Raw genomic sequence first — 17,999 nt, forward strand, 5'->3', positions numbered from 1 at the left:
GGCAGGTTTCTAATTTCTTGTATAAAACATGGCTTGCCCAGCCGGCGTGGCTCAGTGGTTGAGCGTCGACCTATGAATCAGGAGGTCACGGTTCGATTCCCGGTCAGGGCCCAGCCCAGGTTGCAGGCTCGATCCCCAGTGTGGGACGTGCAGGAGGCAGCTGAGCATTGATTCTCTCTCATCATTGATGTTTCTCTCTCTCTCTCTCTGGAATCAATAAAAATATATTATAAAAACAAAACACCCCCTCCCAAAACAACACATATGGCTCTTGTCTATGTGAGTATTTAGTGGAAAGGGGAGGTTTATTTAGGTCCGTGTCCCTAGTGTGTGTGGGCCCACCGGCTGCCCACCAGACCTACTAATCAGTCCAGGGTTTTGAAAAGTGGCCACTACATTTGGGGATAAAGGCAGATAATGCTCTGTTATCCACCCATATAGCTTACACCTATTATTCCTCTTGACTGCTTCTCCCACACTGATGTTGGGGAAACCGAGCCCATTGTAAAAACGGGCTCAGATGCCCGAGCTGGTTTGGCTCCGTGGATAGAGCGTTGGCCTCCGGGCCAAAGGGTCCCGGGTATCGATTCCGGTCAAGGGCACGTACCTCGGTTGCGGCCTCCTCCCTGGTCAGGGCTCATGTAGGAGGCAACCAATCGATGTGTTTCTCTCTCATCGATTGTCTCTCTGTCTCTCCCTCTCTCTTCCACTCTCCCTAAAAATCAGTGGAAATATATCCTTGGGTGAGGATGAACAACAACAACAAAATATAAAATAAAAAAGAAACAGGCTCGGACCCTCTGGACACAAAGGCACCCTACCTGCAGTGAGTGTTGGCTTTATGGTACTGATTTCCCTTAAGTCTGTAACAGTTTGTCACAGTCACAACCAAACAGAACAAAACCAGCAACTCCCAGCATCATTGTGATCGTTTTATTAACAAAAGGAACCCATAGGGTTCAAACAAGAGTACAAAATACAATCTTCGTTTTGTTTTTTTTCCCCTGTGGGTTAAATTACCATATTTTTAATAATAAAAATAAAAAAGCGTTCATAGTCAACTTATCAAAAACACAACCGCCTGCCTATTGAGTTTTTTATTGAAAAAAAAAGTAAGTTCTACCCACAGAAGATTTTTTTTTTGTGTGCCAGAAGTTTCACATTTTCCATTTCAAAATTTTTGCATCAGAAAGAAAATTCTAAGGCCATGGTTTCTTTGGAAACGAAACAAGCAAATACAACAGCTAACATTTTACCTTCATTTCCAAGTGTTCTCTGTCCCGGAGTAGAATGATCCACATTCATAAAATCTGGGTAAGGAAAGGAATGCAGTTTCTACCCACGGAAGGGCAGACATACTGATAGGAATGAAAAAGGCGAACCCCACTTCTGAGGTCTTCTCTTAAAGGGCCGTGTCCGCTGTGCTGCCGTTTTCTGGGTTCGCGTCAAGATTTCTCTAACCGAGCGGATACAGCAACCCCAGGGGGAGAGTCTAGTAAGTACTGGCTTTTCGATCTGGAGCCACCAGATACTGAGACCTTCTCTTACTCCTCACTCTTCCACTTCATTCTTCACTGTGTCTGGGGGTCGTGGAGATGGACAAAGTCTGGACAGGGCGCGTGAACTCATTGAGATTTCAACACATAGTGGGAGGTGATCTCTTTCAAAGTAAAACCGAAACGGTTTCGACAGGGCTTAAACGCAGATCCCGGTTTTACAGCGAACACCCAAACAAACAGAGCTGGAAACGAAGGCAGGGAAATCGCGCTCTGACAATTTCAGTCCCACGCACACCTGTTGGTGTGACCATCTTGCCTGGTGGTTTTTCAACAGTGGCTCACACGGAAAGACATACGCGAGGCTTCCGTGACCACAGAGAAGAGAGGGGTGAAAAAACATACACGTATCTAACGTTTGTAGAAAAATCCCTGATCAGGTGGCCGACTAATTTTTTCAATTCCGAATTTAACCGGAGAGGATATTTTTTTCGATTTCTCACCGAACACACTGATTGGAAGGTAAACGGTTCTGTTGAATGAAGCACCGGGGTTTCTAGATCAAACCCTAGGTCGTGGACGAGACCCCGAGGCCTCAGCTGGTCCCAGGTCTCTGTCACGGGTGCCCCATCTCCCGTCCCCTGCTGTCCAGACACGCTGCCAGGCCACAGAACTGACAGACGAGAGGACAGAGCAAGGGACTGTGAGACCACGACTGGGGGGGCCCAGGGGGGGAGGGAAAACACTCCTCAGGATTTTAGCAGGTACACTAGCCTGCTGGTCTCACTCTCCTGAGGTTAAATGCTAATCAAATATTGCACCGAAACAAGAAAGGAAATCACAGTTTAAACAGAATCACTGAAGAACTGGACTAACGCGGTTCCAGGCGGTGCCTGTCATCAGGACCCACGGAGTCTTCCCCACAGGAAGGAAATTCATGCCTTTTTAAAAAAATGGCCTATCTACCCTCTGTGACTGCATTTATTTTGAAATGCCCTTTGGTGTATATGTTTATCCACGCACTTCCATCCAACGCTAACTGAAGGGGCTTTTTCCCTGGGTGTGGTTTCAGATGTGGTAAGACACCAGGGCCACGTATAGACCAGTGGTCGGCAAACTCATGAGTCCACAGAGCCAAATATCAACAGGACAACGATTGAAATTTCTTTGGAGAGCCACATTTTTTAAACTTAAACTTCTTCTAACACCACTACTTCAAAATAGACTCGCCCAGGCCGTGGTATTTTGTGGAAGAGCCACACTCAAGGGGCCCAAGAGCCGCATGTGGCTCGTGAGTAGCAGTTTGCCGACCACGGGTCTAGACCCTCCAAAAACGTGTCAGCCTGAGGTTTCAAACCAGTCTGATCACCCCCTAGAGGTAGGTTAGGAAAAGACCTTCTTTTTATCTCTTTCTGGAGTAGTTATCCAGGCATTCTAAGGATGCAACATCCCCCCCCACCCCCACCCCCTTCTCTTTCTGACATGCTCCTATAAATAAGACGTGAGGAAAAGCAAACACATATCCGGTCCAGGTACTTAAAGAGGGTAAAAACCCCAGCCTTCCACAGACGGGTTCCGTGTGGAAGCTCATCTTTCCCCTTGGAACTGACGGGCTTGGGAGGGACTCTTGCTGTGGTTCATCCTATTCCACCACCCACTTACAAACCACATCGCCCACCAGCCCCCCGGAGAGTGAGCGCCGAATCGCCTCATCGGGACCTCCCGGGACCCTGATCTCAAGAGAGGTCTTTCCTGGACCTGAGTCCTAGGGGGTCGGGGAGAAATCAGGCGACCCCTGGCTCCCGGGGCCTGCACATCCCTGCGCTGCCAACATCTCCAAAATCAAGTGCCCTCCCAGCGCGCCCATAGAGCCCGGAAGCTCGGAATCTCTTTGTTCCGCTCTGGGCTCCCTCTGAGAGGCGCGCTGCCCTGGTCACCCACATCCCTGGCCCCTTCGCTTACTGGGTCCCCATCGGGACCGCGTTACACGCTGCGCCTTCCCAAGGTCACCCCCTCTTCCACGGGGACGCTCGGCCCTGCCATCAGCTCGGGCAACAGTCCCGTCGGGCCCTGGAAAAGTTCACGTAGTTTTTAATTCCTTGGTGTTGACCTATTTATGTTCTTAAGCGAATCGTCCCTCCCTAAGTCCCCGAAAAGGCGGGAGAGAGAGCCAGCGTCCTCTAGTGCGGGTCACAGTGGTTTCTGAGGTGCGTTCAGAGAATGAAGGAGACGGGCTGGGCCTCTCCTAAGCGACTGGGATGCGGATCGACCTGCAAGAGAGAGCAGCCCGGTTACTCCTTGGCAACGACTCCGGGACCTGTTTCTAAGGACGCGATGGGGAGGACCACCAAGTCCCGGGAGGCGCTTTGATGCTCTGTGGTCCTCGGCCACGTCCCACGCGGTAACCATGGTAATGGAGCACAAGGAAAGTGCTCCATTGGAGAGGGTGGCCAATGACACAGTGCTCATCTCTCGTCACCGTAAAAGCAAAACATAACAAAACAAAACAGAAATTTGCCCTGACCGGTGTGGCTCAGTGGATAGAGCGTCGGCCTGTGGACTGAAGGGTCCCAGGTTCGATTCCGGTCAAGGGCATGTACCTTGGTTACTGGCACATCCCCAGTAGGGGGTGTGCAGGAGGCAGCTGATCGATGTTTCTAACTCTCTATCCCTCTCCCTTCCTCTCTGTAAAAAATCAATAAAATATATTTTTTAAAATAAAAAAAAGAAACAAAAAAAACCCCCACAGAAACTTGTGTTAGCAACTGACAAAGGCTAACGCACAGACAGCACAACGCAGGGCGAATGGATCTGCTTTCGCTCTGTTTACCTCTGAATAAAGAGGTGGAGGCTGCAGCCGGAAGTCCTGGATGCAGGCGAACGCGGGGCAGCGGGCCTCGCCCTCCCAGCTGGGCGGCCGCGGGTAAGGGGGGCCGTGCCTGGAGACTTCTTCCTCTGACACCACGTCCGTGTAATCTGGGGGAGCTGAAGCGGAAAGGGGGCGGGACTAAGACACCCGTGCAAAACCCAGTTCCACGAACCCCTCTGAACTCTCACGTGAACAAGAATTCTCTCTCAAGTTGACGCTAAAGCCGTGGTCGGCTTCACTCGGATCAGCAAGTTTTTATGCACATTGCACCAACAAGCAGTTAGGAGGGTCTGCTTGGATGAAACTACGGACATTGATGATACTCTATGCTTTTGAGGTATTATAATCTAGGTTAAAAAAAAATCATTGAAATGTGGCTACAGCCTGGCTGGCGTGGCCCAGTGGTTGAGCGTCAACCTATGAACCAGGAGGGCACGGTTCAATTCCCTGTCAAGACACATGCCCAGGTTGTGGGCTCGATCCCCTGTGTGGGGTGTGCAGGAGGCAGCTGATCCATGGTTCTCTCTCATCATTGATGCTCCTCTCTCTCTCTCCCTCTCCCTTCCTCTCTGAAATCAATAAAGATATATTTAAAAACAAAAAAAGAAGTGTGGCTACAGAAAATACACCGAGTGGCCAGATTATTATGATCTCTGAACGCAGGTGGCCAACCACCCATGTCCCCTCCCCCTGGCCAGGCTGGCCGGACCCGACCCATGCACGAATTCATGCACTAGGCCTCTAATACACACACACACACACACACACACACACACACACACACACACACACGGAGTGGCCAGATTATTATGCATTCAGAGATCATAATAATCTGGCCACTCACTGTATATGACACTGTACTTTGATGCTGACTACGTTTTGTTGCTTTTCTGTTCTACACCAGAATCAGGGAATACAGACTTTATTCCCGGGCAAGCTAAACTCTCAGTGGCTTCTCGTAAAATGTCTGATGGGTTTAGTAAGAGGAAGGGAAAGCTTAGTTATGGTGGCAGCAGGAATTCCCATCTGAGAGCTCACTATGTTCCACTTCCTATTCGTAGGTACTTCGTGTGCAAAGCTTCCTTCTGCGAGAACCCCAAACCCTTTACCTTCGGGCTGTTCCGGCAGCGCCAGGGCCCACCAGCTCATGTCCACGCTGAACTGGCTGGCCATGCTGCAGTTCCTGCTGGCAAAGCCGTTGTACGGGACCGTCCCGATCACTAGGGGCAGCTCCAGCATCAGTTTTTTAGCACCAGGGATGTGAATATACACCTATTATCAAAAAAGAAAAGGGAAATGAGAGAGACAGAAAGGCACCAACAACCTCTTTGGCTCAGTGGATAGAGCGTCGGCCTAGGGACTGAAGGGTCCTGAGTTCGATTCCGGTCAAGGGCACACGCCCGGGTTGTGGGCTTGATCCCCAGTAGGGGGCGTGCAGGAGGCAGCCGATCAGTGATTCTCATCATTGGTGTTTCTATCTCTCTCCCTCTTCCTTCCTCTTTGAAATCAATAAAAGTATATTTAAAAAGAAAAGATGCCAAAACCGGTTTAGCTCAGTGGATAGAGCGTCGGCCTGGGGACTCAAGGGTCCCAGGTTCGATTCCAGTCAAGGGCACATCCCCAGTAGGAGGTGTGCAGGAGGCAGCTGATAGATGTTTCTCTCTCATCAATGTTTCTCACTCTCTATCCCTCTCCCTTCCTCTCTGTGGAAAATCAATAAAATATATTTTTTAAAAAAGAAAAGAAAAGAAAAGGCACCAACAAAGTTAAACACTACAGAAATTGCTGGTTCATTTATTTTTTCATAGAAACGAATGCCTTTGTCGCCTGCCACCGCCCCATAATACAATTGTCCATTGTCCAGACCCAATAAGAGGAAGGACAGACCGTAGGAGGAGTGCACAAATACAGTGCACACTCAGGGACGGAGAACCGTGGCCTTAACACACTTCACTGCTGGTGAGCGTGGCTTACGTAATGACCATAGAAAAGGGAGTACGTGCCCTTCGATACAACAAGCACCTACAATGCACCTGCATTCTTTCACGTCACTTAGTTAAATCCCGTAGGCGGATAGTTTTGCTCAAAAGCTAAGGCCGGTGCTCATCTGGCCCACAACTGGGTGCAGTGCTGCGACCTGAACTGACTAGGGATCGAGCGCGCATAGTCCCAGGACCCCGGCGCCGTCACCGCTCCATCCTGCACGCTGTTGGTTTTGCCAAGAGCTCTGCTTACCGCCAGGGAGTAGTCCACTCTGATGATGCAACAGTCCAGGATGGACGGTGGGAGGGGCGGGATTTTCAGCATCTTCCCGTTCCACGTGTCGGTACTCCCGGAAGCGATGTGGTTTCCTCGCACGTTGGCGACCATGTGCCGGACGGTCTTCGTCTTCCCGCTGGCCAAGTACGTCTGGGTTTGGAAAATAGCAGCTTTGGGAACAATCAGGCGGGAGGAGCAATTCTCTATTTCTGCATAGATTGGAATAGCTTCTCCTAAAATGGAAAAAACACACACACCAAAACCTTCAGAGACTTTGCAGGAAGTTCTCCCCACGGCGGAGGAGAGCTGTTACCCCTGAAAGCTGGAAGGGTCGCAACAAACCTGCAACAAGTTTTGAGAAGCCCTGATGGAAAACTCATTGTAAATCTGAGTCGGAGGATTGAAAATTCACTGCAGGTTGTGGTGGATGTTGTTTTATTATTGCACTAGAGGCCCGGTGCACGAATTCGTGCATGGGTGGGCAGTTGATTGGCTAGGCCCGCCCCCTGGTCGAACTCTCTGTCAAGGGTACAGCTTGCATATTAACTTTTATTATATAGGACTAGAGGCCTGATGCATAAAATTCGTGCAAGAGTAGGCCTTCCTTCCCCCAGCTGCCAGCACCTGGAATCCGGGCTTCCTTCTGGTCTCTTGCAGGCACCTGGCACCCGGGCTTCCCTCCCAGCCCCGGCTTCGTCTGGAAGGTCGTCCGGAAGGACGTCCGGTCTAATTAGCATATTATGCTTTTATTATTATAGATTATTCACTTTCTAATGTTGTGATATTAGGTTACCAGTTCTAAAGTGATGCAAATGACTAATAACTTTAAAAATTAAGGTAAGACATACAAGTTAATGATTGAATGCCATATTAAGTACAAAAGCTCACTAACAAGCTCAGTGCCCACCCAATTAAAATCTTCCCCCCGCCCCCCCGCCCCCCAAGAACCGAGCCTTGGTTTTTAAGGACTAGATGGTAAGGCACAAATAAAACAATGCCTGGTGGGCAAGTTTTACATGCGCATGGTACGCCCACCATCCTACCTACCATCCCCCATTCGTTTCTGATAAGCCGGGACCCCGGGGTGGGGGCCAGATCCCTGGAATGGAATCGGGCCCTTCACAAATGGGAGTTCTGATATCAGCCGGGCTGTTAAGCTGGCCAGTGTTCTACATTCTAGCCCCGGATGTTTGTATTCCCAGCGTGGAATCAGAATGCCTAGCAGCCCTTTCATACAAGAGCTCTCTACTGAGCAACACTGTCCTGGACGTTCTTTTACATGAAAACAGGATGCCAGTATTTACCCGCTTTTCCAGGTGTAAGAGTAACAGGACTGAAGTCAGTAATATCTGGCGTTTTATTGGAATCTACTTGTCCACTCAAAAATATTTAATATCAATTATTTACTTTTTAAAAAAATATATTTTTATTGATTTCAGAGAGGAAGGGAGAGGAAGAGAGAGAGAAAGAGAAACATCAATGATGAGAGAGAATCATGGATCGGCTGCCTCCTGCATGCCCCTTACTGGGGATCGAGTCCGAAACCCAGGCATGTGCCCTTGACCAGGAATTGAACCGTGACCTCCTGGTTCCTAGGTCGACGCTCAATCACTGAGCCACGCCGGCCGGGCTAAATATCAATTATTTACATTTAAAACAGCCACCTTTATTAGACATGTTTTAAAATAGTGTCTACTTCAGAAATGACAAAACACACTATTTAAGATCCCTTAAATTTTTAGCTAATAAAGTGAATGAATCTGCCAGGTGAACGTTCAAAAACGTTGCGCTTACCGTTACAATATCCCTTCCTTTCGATTTTGGCACTCAGCGAGACCGGACCCGAGGTGAAGAACCAGCAGCCAACCATTTTCTCTTGAGTTTTCAATACGGGGCTCTTGGACATTTCAAAGAAGAAAACAGCTTTAATGAAACCAGTCCAGGAAATTCACAAAACTTAGAAAATGATGTGATTCTTCGTGACGGAGTTGTAAAGGAATGTCTTCCAAAAGGCAGATCAACCTTCCTGATCTCCGGTGACATTTTAGGTAGAATACTTACCGAAACACGAAGCATTGAAAATCATGCCCTTTTTGGGAAAACGAAGGTGAATGCTCAGATTCGGATTAGGGTGGGACCATCCTCGTCATTGTTTCTGGGAAATGATACACCATCCCTTACAAAAGCAACCAGCACCTCTAGGGATCCCTATTAACATGTGAGAACTACTTTTTTTTTAAAAAAAAATATTTTATTGATTTTTTTACAGAGAGGAAAGGAGAGGGATAGAGAGTTAGAAACATCGATGAGAGAGAAACATCGATCAGCTGCCTCCTGCACACCCCCCACTGGGGAATGTGCCCACAACCAAGGTACATGCCCTTGACCAGAATCAAACCTGGGACCCTTGAGTCCGCAGGCCGACGCTCTATCCACTGAGCCAAACCAGTGAGGGCAGAACTATTTGATTTTATTTTAAGACTTTATATGGAGATCAGGTCAAAGGAGAAATGGCAGAAAAATCAATAATCATCATGTTCTGTGTGTTTTGGCATTTAAACTGGGGAATAAGCCAACTGCCCTTTTTCCTCACCACTTCCTTCCAAATGCATTATTAGGCCGACATTTCCAGGGTTTTTAACTTAGAATGGCTTTTGGTTTCTGTGTAATGGCAGGAAAACATACCCAGGGTTGTGGATCCGAACGATTACCGAACACACCACCGCACTTTCCACTCCACAGGAGAAAGGAAATGATGCAGGACTCAAAAGGCTCGGGTTACAGGATGCACAGATCACAAGTTCATTGTAAAGCCCAAAGTTACAATGTTCTTCTTCTTTGTTTATAGAAAGAATAGTAGCCCTGGCCGGTTTGGCTCAGTGGAGCATCGGCCTGCGGACTGAAGGGTCCCAGGTTCGATTCCGGCCAAGGGCACAAGCCTGGGTTGAGGGCTCCATTCCCAGTAGGAGGCAGCGAATGAATGATTCTCTCTCATCATTGATGTTTCAATCTCTCTCTCCCTCCCCCTTCCTCTCTGAAATCAATAAAAAAAAAATATATTTAAAGAAAAGAAAGCATAATAAAGGATAATAGTATTTTTTTGGCAAAAAAAAAATCTCTTTAAATCATTTGCCACAATGGCCCCATAAATAGTTTAGTTTCCAATTCGAAATAGTTTTTAAAAATACAAGACACTAGGCATTGTCAGTTTTCAAAGGTGTTAAGCCGGGGGTAAGCCATAGCTATAAACCGGATCGCTGGGTGCTGGTTAAGTTTATGATTTGGGTCTGAAATGTGCCAACAGGGCATATCTGTTAATATTTTCACAATCTAAAGGTGAACATTAGAGTAAATTCTATTCCATTTTCTTGCGGAAATAGAGTTAAACAACTCCTCTAACTCGTGGCTTTTTTTCTCCTTATCTTTAAAAGCATTGGCTAAAAAAGAAACCCTCCCATATTAAAATACATCTTTGTGACCAGTGTGTCATGATGAAAAGTTTAAATTATCCCAGTATGTTTTATGAAGTAAAAAAAATAAAATAAAAAAATCATTCATTCATATTGAAATGAAGAACCATTCGGTCCCAGTAGCTATCATGAAAGTACGAGGTATAATTTTATATGATTTTGATAATGTGGGTTTAGATAAAAGAATCTCGCTCATTAGCCCCCATCGCGGCCGTTCTGTTGTTACTTAGAGCCGAAGCTTTCTCCTCGGGCTACAGTATTTCGGGTGGTTATTACAAGTTCAATGCTGTGATGTGGCCACATCTGTCATAGGGAAATGATGAGTGAAAGGGTCCTCACCCAGCTGCCTGCACTTACTTAATGTTAGAAAATGACACGCCGGATAGAAGGATGCATAGCATAATGGCCCGAGCCTCAATCACAGGCTGGGCATGATTAATACTCTTGCATAATTACTGCTCCCCAACCTGCTATTATTGGAGGCTTGAGAATACCCCAGCCCCGTGCGTGTGGCGGCTCTGGTAGCAGGAACGCTCTCCGGGTCCGCGTTATTATAATATTATTACTAAGCCTTATTCATGCGTTCCCGCCTGCGTCATTGGTTAACACACGCGATTTGTAATTTGCTCAACCTGGGAGCACATGTGTAGGATGAATGCCTATGGGTTACGACCGTGGTCAGCAAACTCATTAGTCCACAGAGCCAAATAGCAACAGGACAACGATTGAAATTTCTTTGGAGAGCCACATTTTTTAAACTTAAACTTCTTTTAACGCCACTTCTTCAACATAGACTCGCCCAGGCCGTGGTATTTTGTGGAAGAGCCACACTCAAGGGGCCAAAGAGCCGCATGTGGCTCGCGAGCCGCAGTTTGCCGACCACTGGGTTACGAGATCGTATCGGGGAAGGGACAGGGCAGACCAGCCCTAAGTGGCTCGGTGTGGATTCCGCCAGAGAGAGGAAGGAGGGAGAGAGGGCAGGGCCGGGAAGGAAGGAGGAAGGACTTACGAGTAAGGCTGGTGTGTTGACATCGATGTGACTGATCACCTGGAGTTCCCGCTTGACACTCTGGTCAGGTAGCTTGGGCCTTTCCAAAACCGCCCTCACGCAGTACTGAATGCGGCCGTACTTGCCGGTGAAGGAGGTTACCAACAGCCTGGGCGCCCCAAAGAAATGAATGGCTAAGTTTACTGCTCAGGTAAACAAAACCAGAGCGGCTGGAGGAGGTGAATGGGGGGAAAAGGAGGACCTATATAATACTTCCAGCAATAAAGATTAAAAAGACACATTACACACACACACACACACACGCACACACGCACACACACACACGCACACCAGGCAAAGCTCTAAGCATGTTGGTTTGGTTAAAAGAAACATGAGTGAGAGCAGGGGCGGGCCCAGGCGGGCCCGGGAGCCTGAGCTGGGCGGGGCTGTTTGGGGGCTCTTCGGGATAAGCAAGCGCACCTGAGAGTCGGAAGGTACTGGTACCCACACGTGTGGATGGACGGGGGGCAGGATGGACGGGGGGGCAGGGAAGAAAATTTTAGAAAGTTACCGTTGTTCCACTTACTCAGATGGGAGTTGAAAGCTAAATGGAAATTCGTGTTTTCCAGGCTGTAATAGGAGGATGCCTTCACCTGAAAAAGAGGAGACGTTTTATTTTGACTAAGGTTAGTACTAGGTCAGGAAGTGTCACCACCTAAGTCACATGTTTTTTAAAAAGGAGGTTTCCCTGGCTAGTACTCCAAAAAGTTCATTGAACAGAGGTTTTGAGAATTAAAATTTGAATCAGTTTTTACCAAGTTTCACCATGTATACAGCTTCTGTCTTCAAACAGACAATTACACAAGTACCAACCAGAAAGTGTGTGACCCCAGCGCTCCCATATGCATAAACGTGTGCGCACACATGTATGTGTGTACAGATAAACATTTGTATTCACACATATATGTATATACATAAACGTGTACACACACTTATGTGTATATACATAAACATTTGTATACATACATATGTATACACATAAACATGTGTACATACACTTATGTGTATGCACATAAACATTTGTATACATAAATGTATATACATAAACACGTGTACACACATATGTGCATGTACCTAAACATTTGTATGCACACATGTGTTTATACATAAACAAGTGGACACATACTTGTATGTATATACATAAACATTTGTATGGATACCACCCACTCTTATACTAGCACGGGTATACCAACATCAGTACACTATTATGCTAACATCAGATACCAATGTTAAATCTGACTGAAAATGAACTAATCAAAAAATACATCTATCTATTTTGGGTATATCACAACAGTCAGGCTGTGTACTCCTTGGGCAGAGGCGGAAAAAGAGAAAAATTAACGTCGACTATTATGCGTATTAAGTATAATACTACACAGCCAACAGGACCAGTTATTAGGCGAGAACCACGTATTGGTTATATCCCAGGTCTGCTGATGAATGGGTGTCTTGGTGGTTAGCGTGGGATATTCTCAGAGAGGGGCTTTGCCACGCGCGGCCATGACCCCTTCCTCCTGCTCGGGGTCAGCCAGCCCCGTTTTATTTCACGCCGAGGCTCAGCCCTGGTTGTGGGAAGGCCGAGATGCAAGGTGTGGACGGACCGCGCGAGGCCACAGGCCCTGTGGGCGCTTGAATGAACACGCAGGTTGCATGTTCAGGTTCAAGGCCAGCTCCACGCTGGCAGTGCTGGTCGGGGGCCCTCCAGGGAACCCTGTAAACGTTCCCTTCTTCCCACGCTCATAGGTTCAAGTTTACAATGAAATTCCCTCCAGAGTGGGGTGACGAGGACAAAGAAAGGGCCGCAGAGACTGGGAACGCTCTGTCTGAGCTGTGTCTGGCCACTTGATACGACGGCATCCGTTCACTGAAAGCAGTTAAAAGGCAGGAATCGCTAGTGAGACGGGATAGTGTGTCACGGGAGTTCTAAGGCCTTAAACCAGCTCAGTGAACATTTCAACCTCGTGCTTTTAGAAAACAGGAACACCCACCGTCCTGGCCCATTGTCTCCTGAATCTGTCCCCAATTTTCCATGTGTGATATATTGGGGAAAATAAACAAAACATTTGCCATTTAAGGTCATTCAACTAAATCCATGGGGTGGGGGAGTCTTGGAGGCAAAAGGAACAGGTCACGGGGATGGGAGCCACGGTAAGTGACAGTGAGAGATGGAGTCCTGGGCCCAGGTGTACCCTTGAGCCTGAGCAGCGAAGCCACACCACTCACTGCGCAGCCAGCAAGGGAAGGCTCAGGGCAGGCCCCGGGCTCCTGAGAGCTGGGCTAGATTCTAATTTGTAATCAATATATATTATTGATTATTGACTTCAGAGAGGAAGGGAGAAGGAGAGAGAGAAACATCAATGATGAGAGAGAATCAATGATCGGCTGCCTCCTGCACGCCCCCTACCGGGGATCCAGCCCGCAACCTGGGCATGTGCCCTTGACCAGAATTGAACCCGGGACCCTTTAGTCCCCAGGCTGACGCTCTAGCCACTGAGCCACACCAGCTAGGGCTGAATAGGCCAACTTAAAGTACTGTAAAATGTTTAAAATGGTGGGTTTCATTTGAGGTCAAAGTTGATAGTGCTCAGATGGCAGGCAGTTGGCTATAAGGATGAATAACTTCAATCCTCAAACAGGGCCTTGGTAGTGACCACGGAGTGCTGGGGCCTGAGGGGCCGGGGACTGGCACCCTGAGGACCACACCCATGGCATGTTGGGGTTGGCATGGAGATGAGTGGGGGGGCGCTCAGATGAAGGGAACGCAGGAAGCAGGGCATGATAGACGTGTGGGGGAAGTGGTCCAGGATTTCAAAAGAGGGTCAGAGGGAGATGAAGTTCCCTCTTCAAGACAAAACTAACCAACATAGGAACTGTCAGTGGTGAGAGCATCGGCCTGCAGACTGAAAGGTCCCGGGTTCGATTCCGGTCAAGGGCACATGTCCGGGTTGTGGGTTCAGTCCCCAGTAGGGGGCGTGCAGGAGGCCGCTGATCAATGATTCTCATCATTGATGTTTCTCTCTCTCTCTCTCTCTCCCTCTCCTGTCCTCTCTGAAATCGATAGAAATATATATATATTTTTTAAAAAGGAATCTTTAAAAGAGTGATGTAATCACCTCAAAACACAAACAGGAAGAACAATTGAGAAAGGTGATAAATGTGTGGGTGACAGTATTTGGACTCCAATATTTGTCTTCGTTCTCTTTCTCTTTCTCTTTCTCATTTATTTGTTTAGAATTTAAAAGTTTCCCAGGCTGACTCACGCGTCCTTTCCCATATGTCACGGGGAGATGTTCCAGTTGCTAATGGTCTTACAGCCAAAGCCAAACTCAGGCACCGCTGAGCTGTGGGAGCTAGAAGCCCTTCAGAGTTAGAGGGGGGCTCAGGAAGGATGAGGGGTGCGCACAAGGTCACCCTGCCGGTGGGTGACCAAGAACTGAAACCAACTCTCCGGCCGGTCTGGTCTCTTGACCACAATTTCGCAATAATATTCTGAAGAAAATCAGTCGCCATGAAAATAAGTAGTTGGGTTAGAGATGAGCAATGCCCAAGAATGAGCTGAGGAGGTTTTCTGAAAATAGATCCCTTCCCCAAACTCTCAATATTTCTGAAAATCTGTTCGGATGATTGCAATCCGTTATGCTTTGGAATTAAGTGACCCTGAGGATCTGTGACTATGCAAAGTTGCCGACTTCTTCCAAGCGTCTTCCAGATCCAGGAGTGACCTCTTTTTCTTTCTGTATGAAAGCCACTAAAACTAAGATTGTTTTTAAAGTAGCACATATTTTTGCCAATGTTTGTTAGGATGCATTCTGAAAACAAGCGAGTCCAGTTGTTTAGATTTGGACATTCCATCCCATCAGAATGAAAACACAAAATTTGACTTGTGAATCATCATGTTATTTGTTAGCCCAGATTTTAGCAAAGTATTTTATTTTTATTTATTTTTTTTTGCTAGGTAGGTCTAACTGCTGTTAATCTTACATCTATTTACTCAGTCGTCATGGGCCCAGACACAGAGTCCAAAGTCCTTGACAAAAACAACTTACTTCTCTCTCCACGGCCCTTTCAGCCATTCTGAGAATCTGTGGTCTCTCACCTTTCGGGGAGGCAGGTGGGAGCTGACTGCCCCCCGGAAACCACATTCATGATGAACGGGCACAAAGGCAGGTAACAGCTGTCACCTAACACACTGCTCTTGGTCATTCAAAAGAGAGCTTCGGCCTTAACCCATTTGGCTCAGTGGATAGAGCGTCGGCCTGCGGACTGAAGGGTCCCGGGTTCGATTCCGGTCAAGGGCACATGCCCGGGTTGTGGGCTCGATCCCCAGTAGGGGGCGGGCAGGAGGCAGCCGATCAATGACTGTCATCATTGATGTTTCTATCTCTTTCTCCCTCTCCCTTCCTCTCTGAAATTAATAAAAATAAATTTAAAAACAAACAAACAAAAACATAACCCAAGAGAGATTTGGTTCCAAATATGTTTTTCCTCACTACAATTTTGGGGATCACTCCATTCTTACACACCTTTAGGATTTACCTGTGGGCAGTCTACTTTCACATAGTAGGACAAGGCAAAACGGCACATTCTGTTGATTTTGGATAAGACATAGCAAGGGTCAAGCAAAAATACAGTGCATCTTACTCTTGGTGGCAGGGAGGGGACTTGTATCATTATTTAATAGCTAAAAGCTGAAGCTGATGAAGCAGAAAAAAAAAGTAAGATAGCTTCTACCAGCTAAAAGAAGACCAAGACTCAATGTTCCTAGTAATTTTACGATTGAAGGAAATCAGTGATTGCACGTAATGCTAATGGTACAGCCATATAGTGGGTTCCCACATGGAGACTCCTGGAAAAGCCTAGACCCGTGGTCGGCAAACTGCGGCTCGCGAGCCACCTGCGGCTCTTGGGCCCCTGGCGTGTGGCTCTTCCACAAAATACCACGGCCTGGGCGGGTCTGTTTTGAAGAAGTGGCGTTAGAAGAAGTTTAAGTTTAAAACATGTGGCTCTCCAAAGAAATTTCAGTCGTTGTCCTGTTGATAGTCGGCTCTGTGGACTCATGAGTTTGCCGACCACTGGCCTAGCCTATTAAACTGGACTTCACCAGAGTGGAAAGGAAGGGTGATCTTGCCTCCAGAGGATTTTAAAAATATATATATATTTATTGATTTCAGAGAGGAAGGGAGAGGGGAGAGAGAGATAGAAACATCAATGATGAGAGAGACTCATTGATCGGCTGCCTCCTGCACGTCCCCTACTGGGGATCCAGCCCACAACCCACGCATGTGCCCTTGACCGGAATCGAACCCGGGACCCTTCAGTCCGCAGGCTGACGCTCTATCCACTGAGCCAAACCAGCTAGGGCCCCTCCAGAGACTCTTACCATGTCCAGACCCTACTGTCTCTAACGGGATGGGGTGGGCGGCGTGAAAAGGGAACAAAAGCAGCAAAAATAATAAAGAAAAAGCATGAAAGGTAGAGGCAGAATTCAAGTAGGATGGCCAAGAAAAACTTTTCTTTGAACTAGGACCCCGCCAGACAGGTTTTGCTAATTGACCATGAACCAGCACCCAGATTCAGGACTGGCAGAAGGGGAGGCCCATAAAACACGGGGCAGCAGGGCATGGCACCTCAGGGTTGCAACCTCCCTTCCTCAGGCCTGAAGGGACAAGACCTGGAGTCCCCAGACGCTGGGTTCCTGACAGTGCATCACAGGTTTCCATGGCAACCGGTTCACTCCCAGAGAGCGCTTCTTAGAAGGTCTGGGATGCCAGGTAGAGGGATGCACCCACCTCGCAGGATCTCCCCGGTGCTGTGAAGTGGGGTGTGGGGGTGGGGGTGGGGGTGCAGGCATTGTTACCTGCGCGTGACCGGCCAGGGCGAACCCCACCCCCCGGCGCGCCCCCTCCCAAGCGCCCCTGCTGTCACCCGGACCTCGGGGCTGTCCCCGCGGTGCTCACCAGCCGGGGCCTCGCGCAGGTTCAGGCGCACGTTCAGGTATTCCACCTCCGAGGCGGCGGCCGGGGCTGCGGAGCCAGCGCTCGGGCCCCAGGCGGCGGTGGCGCGGCCGAGGGCCTCCAGGCGCAGCGCGCTCAGGGCCACGGGCTCGGCCGCCTCCAGCAGCACACGCCCCGCCACCGTCTCGCCGCTCGCGTAGCAGCCCTTGCCCTCGTCCTGGAACACCAGACCCAGGCTCTTGACGCGACCCTCGGAGCCCAGGGCCGCTGCCGACCCCGCTTCACCGCCCATCCCGCCGAAGAGATCGGCAGCGCCCGGGACCCGGGGCCGGGAGCCGAGCGGCGCCGCTGTCACGGGCGCCAGCCGCACACGGAGGGCGGCCGCCGCAGTGGCCGCGGTGCGATGGCCCGTGGAGCCCTGGCGCGCCGTGGGGCCTGTCCCTTTAACAAACCCCGCTGGGACTGGAAACCGGCCGGGACTGCCCGCCCCCGGCGCGCGCCCATAGGTCGGCGGCGAACCCCGCCTGGTGCCGATTGGTTGGAAGTGGCTACTGAGTCATTTCATTGGCGCCCCACGCGGTGGCCGGCGCAGGTAGGCAGTGCGTGATCGGCCCGTAGTGACCTATCGGGATACGCAGCTGTGCACGTGCACAGGCCGCTTATTGGCTGGGGCGAGGCACAGCCCCGGGGCACCGGCCAATAGGGAGGTGGTGCGCCCATGTGGACAGATAGTGAGGAACAATATTCGGGAGGGAGGGGGGCGGGACCGGGAATCCCAGGGCTAGCGGCTTGTCACCGTCCCTATGGTTACGGGCGGGGGCGGGGTTTCTGGCACATGGGCAGCCTTTTGCTGGAGTCACTGGGTTCAGACAAGAACCAGAAGTTGTGGCCGAACTGGCTGCG

General features: G+C 49.1%; 1 protein-coding gene across 1 annotated transcript; it reads right to left on the bottom strand.

The window, feature by feature from the left end:
* Positions 1–936: 936 nt before the first annotated feature.
* On the bottom strand, positions 937–17,519 carry ARRDC4 (arrestin domain containing 4). The gene is made up of 8 exons (XM_079764010.1): positions 17,100–17,519; positions 11,669–11,735; positions 11,104–11,251; positions 8,419–8,521; positions 6,601–6,857; positions 5,475–5,637; positions 4,327–4,481; positions 937–3,766 (listed from the first exon to the last, which is right to left on the bottom strand). Exons 1-8 carry the CDS (start codon positions 17,386–17,388, stop codon positions 3,710–3,712), a joined length of 1,239 nt encoding a protein of 412 aa, XP_079620136.1. The 5' UTR covers positions 17,389–17,519; the 3' UTR covers positions 937–3,709.
* Positions 17,520–17,999: the final 480 nt, after the last annotated feature.

Source organism: Cnephaeus nilssonii, assembly GCF_951640355.1.
Source record: "Cnephaeus nilssonii genome assembly, chromosome: 24".
In the NCBI taxonomy this organism is placed as follows: Eukaryota; Metazoa; Chordata; class Mammalia; order Chiroptera; family Vespertilionidae; genus Cnephaeus; species Cnephaeus nilssonii.